Below are 10186 nucleotides of genomic sequence, written 5' to 3' on the forward strand. Positions count from 1 at the left end.
GAATTTAAATCGCCTTAAAAGGTCCCTCCTTTTAAATGGACTGAGCATTTTGAACTTTTGGCAATATCGCTTTAAGAACTGTTTTTGCTGCATCGCTTTAAGAACTGTGAAGCTGCCGCACAGCAGCTGTTTTCCGCTTACGTTAGTGTTTGTTTACTTTTGGGGGGTTTGTTTTCAGTGTTTAATAAACGTGTTATTTGTTATAAAAACCCTTGCCTAACTCATATATATTTATTGTTGCCTGAATACGTAACACCAAGAACAATCATTGTCATGGAAAGACCATGATCGCTCATGTCATACGACATGGCACTTAACTAATGAATGAGTACAGAATTATGAAGGAATCGATACAGTAAATGCATGCAGGTGTTTTCCACTAGGGTTGGGTGAGATAAGAACTAGAGGTGATGGGTTAAGGGTGAAAAATGAAACATTTAAGTGGAACATGAGGAGGAACTTGTACACCCAGAGGATGGAGTGAGTGTGGAACAAGTTGCCAGCAGAAGTGGTGGATGCAGGTTCGATTGCAACATTTAAGAGAAATCTGATTATGTACATGGATGTTTGAGAGGGGTATGGAGGGCTACAGTCAAGGTGCAGATCAATTGGAGTGGGCAGAATAGTAGTTTGACATGGACTGGATGGGCCAAAGTGCCTGTGTCTGTGTTGTGATGCTCTATCACTCTAAACACTTGTTTATGTAGTTTTTTTTCAGTTGGGAAGCATCACCGTTAAGGCCAGCATGTACTGTGAAGCTCCTCCTTGGACAGTCACTTCCAATATCTTATTTATAAGTCTCTTGTGCGGCACATTATCGAACGCCTTCTGTAAATCCAAGTATACGACATCCACCTGTTCCCCTCTATCCACTGCACTCATCATGTCCTCAAAGAACTCCAGTAAGTTTGTCAAATAAGGACCTGCCCTTTCTGAATCCATGCTGTGTCTGTCTAATGGAACCACTTCTTTCTAAATGTTTCACTATTTCTTCCTTAATGACAGCTTCAAGCATTTTCCCGACTACAGATGTTAAGCTAACTGGCCTATAGTTGCCCGTCTTTTGCCTACATCTTTTTAAAAAAAGTGGCGTGACATTTGCTGTCTTCCATTCCATTTACATTTACAGTTGCGAAAGGAGGAAATCTGGGCATGGGGTGAGCAACCCCATCCCATAAAAACCCAGAAGTTCCAAAAATCTCCTTTCGGGAAGAACAGATACACCAAGAAGATGGGCTATATCTAGAGACAACATGAAAGACTGGCCCAGGACAGAGGACTCTGGCGAGCTATGCCCCAGAGTGGCCTATGGCCCAGAAGAAGTGATGGGGCTGAAGCTTAAGCTTAATTAGTATCAAGAAAGTAGCAGAATGTCGACCTGAACAGCACAATGCCAATTGATGAGGATTTAGACCCCATGACCATAGAGAAATGGTAATATGCTTGCAGGTCAGGATGGTGAACGCCTTGGAGAACCTGAAGGTAGTGTTGTTCATCTGCACATTTCTCCCCTTCAATTTATGTTCTCCGTATTTACTGTTTATTTATTATTTCTTTTTTGTATTTTTAGTTTGTTGTCTTTTGCACACTATCCATCCCATTAGTTGCATTCTTCCATTGATCCTATTATGGTTCTTGGATTTACTGTGAATGCCCACAAGAACTCAGAGGCATATGTACTTTGATAATAAATTTACTGTGAACTTTGCATGTTTGTCTTTCTCAGGCCACAGAGTTGTAAAGTGCTGTTCGAATAGGCTTTGGGATTGCATCCATTTTGTAAATGACAGTACATCTGTGTGGAGTGACTATGTTTAAACAAAGCAGGCTGCTATATCTGGATAGTGCTGAGCTTTGAAGGGCTGCAGCATCTGTACTAGTCACGTACAGTGTATTACACCATACTCCTGACCCTTGCCATTTAAGTGTCAGGATAAGCCGCTCGCAAGAGGATACCCAGCCACTGATCTATTCCAGAAGCAACAGTATTTATGTGTTATGTATTTATTTCTTTAGCAGAAGAGGGTGGCTAAAGTCAATGTAGGTCCCTTGGAAGATGAGAAGGGGAAATTGATATTGGGTGATAAGGAAATGGCTGAGGCATTGAATGACATGTCTAATATGCCAAAGAATGATGTCATGCACGAAATGGGAGGTGAGGACCTCAATAAAATCACAGTCACTAAAGAGACAGTGATGAGCAAACTAGAGGGCCTTAAAGTAGATAAGTCCCCTGGTCCTGATGGATCCCAGGGTGCTGAGGGAACTGGCGGAGGTTATAGTTGGTAATCATTTACCAAAACTCTCTCGACTCTAGGCAGGTCCCGGCAGAACGGAAGACAGCAAATGTCACGCCACTTTTTTAAAAAAGATGTAGGCAAAAGACGGGCAACTATAGGCCAGTTAGCTTAACATCTGTAGTCGGGAAAATGCTTGAAGCTGTCATTAAGGAAGAAATAGTGAAACATTTAGAAAGGAGTGGTTCCATTAGACAGACACAGCATTGATTCAGAAAGGGCAGGTCCTTATTTGACAAACTTACTGGAGTTCTTTGAGGACATGATGAGTGCAGTGGATAGAGGGGAACAGGTGGACGTCATATACTTGGATTTACAGAAGGCGTTCGATAATGTGCCGCACAAGAGACTTATAAATAAGATATGGATGCATGGAGTCAGAGGAAGTGTATTGGCATGGATAGTGGATTGGTTAACCAATAGAAGGCAGAGAGTTGGTATAAATGGGTGTTTCTCCGGTTGGCAGTCAGTGGTGAGTGGGGTGCCACAAGGGTCGGTGCTGGTCCCGCAGTTGTTTACCATTTACATTGATGATTTGGAAGAGGGGACTGAGTGTAGCATAGCAAAATTTGCTGATGACACTAAATTGAGTGGAAAAGTAAATTGAAAAGAGGATGTGGAGAGTCTGCAGAGGGATATAGATAGGTTAAGTGAGTGGGCCAAGGTCTGGCAGATGGAATACAACGTTGGTAAATGCGAGATCATCCACTTTGGGAGGAATAATAGAAGAGCAGATTATTATTTAAATAGTGAAAGATTGCAGCATGCTGTTGTGCAGAGGGACGGGAGTGCTTGTGCATGAATTGCAAAAGGTTGTCTTGCAGGTACAACAGGCTATTAAGAAGGACAACGGAATGTTGGCCTTCATTGCAACAGGGATTGAATTCAAGAGCAGGGATGTCATGCTGCAACTATACAGGGTACTGGTGAGACCGCACCTGGAGTACTGTGTGCATTTCTGGTCTCCATACTTGAGCTAGGATATACTGGTTTTGGACGTAGTGCAGAGGAGGTTCACCAGGTTGATTCCAGAGATGAAGGGGTTAATTTATGAAGACAGATTGAGTCAACTGGGACTATACTCTCTGGAATTCAGAAGAATGAGAGGGGATCTTATAGAAACATACAAAATTTTGAAAGGGATTGATAAGATAGAAATAGGAAAGTTGTTTCCATTGGTAGGTGAGACTAGAACTAGGGGACATTACCTCAAGATTCAGGGGAGAAGATTTAGAACGGAGATGAGGAGAAACTGTTTTTCCCAGAGTGGTGAAACTGTGGAATTCTCTGCCCAGGGAAGCAGTTGAGGCTTCTTCACTAAATATATTTAAGATACAGTTAGATAGATTTTTACATAGTAGGGGAATTAAGGGTTGTGGGTTGTGGCAGGTAGATGGAGCTGAGTTTATGGACAGATCAGCCATGATCTGGGCAGGCTTGATGGGCCGGATGGCCTACTCCTGCTCCTATTTCTTTTGTTCTTATTCAGTTCAGTTTCTAGTCAATGGTGACTCACAGCTCACTGACTGATGCAAGGGTACAGATGTCTATATAAGGTGCTGATAAGACCATGTCTTTAATATTGTGTACAAGTCTAGTCTTCCCTACCCAAGGGATAATATACCTGTGATTGAGGGAGTGCAGCCAAGGGTCAGCGGGGTGGTTTGAGAGATTTAGCAATGTCAAATGTACCAATTGTTCAGAACACTGACCCGACACTTCAGATTTCTTAGAGTTTCAAAGAAATCTCAAGTGCCATGACAGGCCGAAGGTTGAAAAGTATTTAACTCAGGGTCTCAAAATAAGGGGCAACCACTCAGAACAAAATAAGAAGTTTCTTGACCCAGAAATTGGTGAATCTTTGGAATCCTCTATCCAAAAGGGCTGTGAAAGTTTAGTCATGGAGTAAATGAAGAAAAGAAAAAAAATTGAGAGATTTTTGATTATTAAGGTAATGCAGAAGCCTGGGATTCATGAAACAAAATGGCACAAAGGTGGAAAATCTGCTGTGTACTTATTGAATAGTAAACTAGACCAATGTTAAGTTATTGTTTCTACCCCTATGATTTATGCAAGAAGCAGTAGTGAAGCAGATGACTGTTGAACCATGGTTAATATGGCTTTTGGTGTTGAGGGAAACTCAGGAGGAAGTCAAGTCTTAGCTCTTCTATCTGAACGTGGGTGTAACTGCTTCAGCCCTTACATGCTAAACCTGGTCAGAGTTGAGGACAGAAAATCATGACCACTTAACTCCCACAGTCCACTCAGTTTTCCAACACAGCTGCAAACTACCAACACAGGATTGCAGAGCTTCAATCTGATCTTTTGGTTGTGTAATTGTATAGCTCTCTTAACTACACTCCATTCCTTCACTTTGTGATAATGCGGCAGTTTTGACAGGTCGGAACTTCATTTCTAAGTATGCATGGTAAAACTTTCAGTTTGTCTGTCTGCTTTCCTCTTTGAGCCAGAATTGATAGCTATAGAAACATAATGATTTGGCTAGTACAGGCACATGTATATTGTTGTTGGATACTTTTTGGATGTTGCTGATGGTCCAGTATCTCATGCATGTCCAGCTTTGGACTGCCAGATCTGATTCCCTTTCAGCACATTGTTGTGTCCTTCATGTGAAAGCAGAACTGTACAAGCATGTTACAAAGAGATAGATTGACAAAGGTTTATCACTGATATTGATTCACTCTCTGCCACTGAGCAAGACTGGCAGCTGCATCCTTCAGAGCTCAGTCAGCCAGCCACATCAGAGGTAATGCTCTGCAGCCACGTGAAGTGCTGAATGCCAACTCCACAGCACATATGTACTGCTACAGAAGATCACAGAAGTACTTGCTACATTCAGTGATGTTAGTCAACATGGTTGATTTATCAAGCAAGGTACGCCAGCCATCACTTCCCTTGATCATTTGGCCTCAAGCCAAGATTTCATAAGATCAGGAGCTTTGGCTGAAGACTTCCAGGAATGCTGCAGTGGGTCTGCTAATGGGAACAAACAAACTCAGTGACAATATCGGTAACCAGCACACTACTTCCAAGATGTGATTCTATGAGTGAAACTATTTGAAGCTAGTCTTCAATTACAACAGGGGCAGAGCTCCCAACTTAAGACATCTGGTGTCTGCGAAAGGGACATTACAATGAATGAGCTGAGGAAAGTCCATCTGCCAACCCCCCCCCCCCCCCCCCCCCATCCTCATCACATTCTACAGAGGTTGTATTGAGAGTATCCTGAGCAGCAGCATCGCTGCTTGGTTCAGAAACTGCACCAGCCCGGATTGCAAGACCCTGCAGTGGATAGTGAGGTCAGCTGAGAAGATCATCAGGGTCTCTCTTCCCACCATTACAGACATTTACACTACATGCAGCATCCACAAAGCAAACAGCATTATGAAGGACCTCACGCACCCCTCTTACAAACTCTTCTCCCTCCTGCCATCTGGGAAAAGGCTCCGAAGCATTCGGGATCTCACAACCAGACTATGTAACAGTTTCTTCCCCCAAGCCATCCAACTCCTCAATACCCAGATCCTGGACTGACACCAATTTACTGCCCTCTACTGTGATTATTGTCTTGCTTATTATTTATTGTAATGCCTGCACTGTTTTGTGCACTTTATGCAGTCCTGGGTAGGTCTGTACTCTAGTGTAGTTTTTTTTTTGTCTGTGTTGTTTTTGTACTGTTTCATGTAGCACCATGGTCCTGAGAAACACTGTCTCGTTTTTACTAGCAGTTATGGTTGAAATGACAATAAAAGTGACTTGACTTTAGCTAAAGTGTTGGCTCATAGATTAGAAACCGTTATTCCCTCTATTATCTCTGATGACCAAACAGGCTTTATTAAAAACCATCTCCCTTTTTTTAACATTCGGCATCTATTTAATATTTTATACTCAGTTCCAACTGGGACTCCTGAATGTGTTATCTCCCTTGATGCGGAGAAAGCATTTGACCGTATAGAGTGGAACTACCTTTTTGCAGTCTTAGAAAAATTTGACCTCGGCCAAAGTTTCATCTCTTGGATCCAATTGCTGTACCTGTGTCCTACTGCTTCTGTTCTAACTAATTTTCAGAAATCCCAAGTATTTAATCTCAAACGTGGCACCCGTCAGGGATGCCCCTTAAGTCCCTTTCTCTTTGATTTGGCTATAGAACCTCTGGCGATAGCATTTCGAAATTGTCCTGAATTGACCGGGATTTGGAGAGGGGGTGTTGAGCATAAAGTTTCTCTCTATGCTGATGACTTATTACTCTTTCTCTCAAATCCGTCTACATCCTTACCTCTAATGTTTTCACTTCTTGACCAGTTTAGCCAGATCTCTGGCTATAAACTCAACTTACATAAGAGTAAACTTTTCCCAATTAATAAAGAAGCACAAGAACTAATATTTCGTGATCTCCCTTTTAAAGTAGTCCATAATCAATTTACTTATCTTGGAATTACAGTCACAAGGAAGTTTAAAGATCTCTTTCGTGAAAACTTTGTCAATCTTTCATATGCTATAAAACAGAGTCTGGTACAATGGTCACCTCTATCTATGTCCTTGGTAGGTCGTATTAATGTTGTTAAAATGTATGTTCTCCCCAAATTTTTATACTTATTTCAATCTATCCCAATTTTTATTCCTAAATCTTTTTTTGATTCCTTAGACTCTATTATTTTGTCATATCTGTGGCAGAATAAGCGCTCTAGAATTAATAAAATCCACCTCCAAAAATCTAAAAAAGAGGGTGGCATGGCTTTACCTAACTTTCGCTTATATTACTGGGCAGCTAATATACGTTGTGCTGCCTTCTGGTCTTTCTTCCATGGTCAACCCGAGTGCCCTAACTGGGTGGCAATGGAGTTGAGCTCCACTAAAGAATTATCTATATCTGCACTTCTTGGCTCTGCACTCCCTAGCAGTCTGCCCAGATCAATAGTTAATCCTCTGGTTAGACACACTTTGCGTATATGGGCTCAGTTCAGGAAATGCTATGGTTTCCAGGGGTTTTCCGTTTCTAGCCCTGTCGCACATAATCACCTTTTTTTACCTACTATGTACGATTCAGCATTCCATGTTTGGTACAGGAAGGGCATTAGACATTTTGAAGATCTCTTCATCGATAATCGCTTCGCTTCTTTTCAGCAGCTCTCCGTTAAGTTCAACCTGCCTAACGCTCACTTTTTCAGTTATCTCCAAATCCGACACTTTACTGCTCCTTTAATTCCTGACTTTCCTGAAATGCCTGCGAAAAATGCTATGGACCTATTTCTTTCCATTAATCCACTAGGTAAAGGTTTAATTTCAATTATCCGAGATAAACTAGCAGCCTTACAACGGGCCCCTGCGGATAAAATTAAAATGGCCTGGGAGCAGGATTTAAATATCTCCTTATCCGAGGAGAGCTGGGACTCAGTTCTCAAATCGGTTAACTCAACCTCCCTTTGTGCTCGCCATTGCCTCTTACAGTTTAAGATTGTTCATAGAGCCCATATGTCTAAATCTAAACTATCTCGATTCTACCCTGGCATTGTGATAAATGCAAGAGGGGCATGGCCTCTCTCATCCATATGTACTGGTTCTGTCCTAGCTTGGAGAAATTCTGGAAAGATGTCTTCACTACATTATCGGGTATTCTGAATCAGCACCTAGAACCTAACCCCTTAATTGCTCTGTTCGGTTTTTGGGGCGAGACAGATTTATGTCTGGGTCCGACCAAATGCTGAATACTATCCTTTGCCTCTCTCCTGGCGAGACGCTTGATCCTCCTTAGATGGAGAGATGTTGCCCCGCCCACTCATGCGCAATGGCTTAACGACATTATGGCCTGCTTGGACCTCGAAAAAATTCATTATTCAGTTCTTAATTTGGATCTAAAGTTCCATAAGGTCTGGGGACCTTTTATCGAGTACTTTCATAACCTTCCTCTTGACTAGGGTTTTTTTTTCTTTTTTTTCTTCTTTTCGGTCCCTTGCTTTCAGCTCCCTTTTTTTTCTGGTAGTAGGCATTATTATCCTCTGTTACTAAGTGTATTCACAGTCTGGGAGTTTGACTGTCTGGACTTATACTCTTTATACTGTGTGGTGGTTGGTCTAGAGTTGTTGTTGTTTTTTTCTTGTGTTGTGGGGCTTGGGGAGGACACTAAGCTCACTTGTCTTTAATTTAGGTGCTTTTTTGTTAAATTCTCTTCCTTTGTAGCATATTGTTATTGTATGCTTATCTTGCACTGTATTAATGCTCCCCATTGGGATTTGGGGTTTTTAATTTTGTAAAATGTTTTGAAAAACTAATAAAAAAATTTATTAAAAAAAAGTGACTTGACTTGAATGAAGGACTTTACAAGAATTAGTGCACTGGTAATTTACTTTACAATTCAGTGTTTTTGTTCATGCCAAATGCTATCTGGTTTTATCCTTCTTCTGTATTAATATCACAGCTCTGAAACAACTGAGAAGCCAGAGCAGATAAAGATGACAGACTTCCTCCATCAAATGACACTGGCGAACTGGACAACATGGTAGCTATCTTCACTCCGGGACTATTGTGTAGACTATAGGTCTCCTTACTTACAGAGTGATGTAAATGTGCCAAAAACAGATGATTAGAGAATGTTTACCATATGAATATGTAATACTCTGGTTGTTTTACATATTCATACGTTGGAGAGACTGGTGAGTTCAAGAGTATTGCGCAGGTACAGGGCCGGGAAGAAATGCCCAGTAGACCCAGGGCTCTTTGGGAATGCCAGTCCCGTCTCACGGATGCAGCCCGGCCGTCCTACCTGGGGCCCAGGCCCGGTGCTGAGTGGAGCCTGGCATCTCGCCAGCTCCGTTCGCAGGCTCCGTTGCAGGTGCAGTCGCCGGTACTTCAGCCTCTCGTTCTCCTCTCTGAGGCTCCGCAAGTCCGGGCTGACCACCAGTTCCTCATGTCCATTTCGGAACCACTCCATCACCTGGCTAAGCCGGTGAACCTCAGCCTCCTGCCTACTCAACAACTGCTCTATCACCGCCACCGCCGCCGCCGCCATCCCACCCCCGTGTCTCTGTCGTAAGGGACTGTTTGTTCTGCGCAAGCGGATGAACAACAGCCGGCGCATGCCCAGGAGAACTGAGCAATGCCGGCCCCGGCTCCCGTTTCCCCAGGTAACGGGAAAGCCAGAAACCTTCTCAGGAGGCTCAGACAGACAGGCAGACATACTTTATTGATCCCGAGGGAAATTGGGTTTAATTACAGTCGCACCAAGAATAGTGAAGAAATATAGCAATATAAAACCATAAATAATTAAATAATAATAAGTTAATCATGCCAAGTGGAAATAAGTGGAGGACCAGCCCATTGGCCCAGGGTGTCTGACAGTCCGAGGGAGGAGTTGTAAAGTTTGATGGCCACAGGTAGGAATGACTTCCCATGCCGCCCAGTGTTACATCTCGGTGGAACGAGTCTCTGGCTGAAAGTACTCCTGTGCCTAACCAGTACACCATGGAGTGGATGGGCTCAAGTGCGTTTTAAAAAAATGGTGGTTTTGACTCCCAATACCGATTAAATTGCCGACAAAAGTAAACAAAATTGACCATCTCAGAGCTTAGGTGCTGTATCAGTGATGCACTATCAATTACTCCAAAAGACTGAAAGTAGAGTAAATACTGAAAGGCTTTTATTAACAGTAAAAATGGATCCACATCCATTCTGTATGTCTCTCCTGGACAGTGGGAGGAGCAATGACACCATCGCCTTTATTCAGGGGTCTGTGGGAGGAGCCACAGGAGAAGTCAGCAGAGGGGCTATATACATGGTTTACCACATTCACCCATCCTTTTTTTTAAAAAGAGAGTCCCACGGGGTGAAGTGACTGACAATATTTAAAACAAGTATATTTACAGGCTTAGTCT

The 10186-nt window shown here is 42.6% G+C and overlaps 1 protein-coding gene across 2 annotated transcripts in view; it reads right to left on the reverse strand.

The window, feature by feature from the left end:
* Positions 1-9338, reverse strand: part of LOC140714045 (threonine--tRNA ligase 1, cytoplasmic-like) — a 99773-nt gene extending 90435 nt beyond the window's left edge. For both annotated transcript variants that reach the window (XM_073024720.1, XM_073024721.1), the window contains exon 1: positions 9079-9338. In XM_073024720.1, the coding sequence (XP_072880821.1) occupies positions 9079-9324 (246 nt within the window). In that variant the 5' untranslated portion in view covers positions 9325-9338. The remainder of the gene's footprint in view (positions 1-9078) is intronic.
* Positions 9339-10186: the final 848 nt, after the last annotated feature.

Source organism: Hemitrygon akajei, chromosome 21, assembly GCF_048418815.1.
Source record: "Hemitrygon akajei chromosome 21, sHemAka1.3, whole genome shotgun sequence".
In the NCBI taxonomy this organism is placed as follows: domain Eukaryota; kingdom Metazoa; phylum Chordata; class Chondrichthyes; order Myliobatiformes; family Dasyatidae; genus Hemitrygon; species Hemitrygon akajei.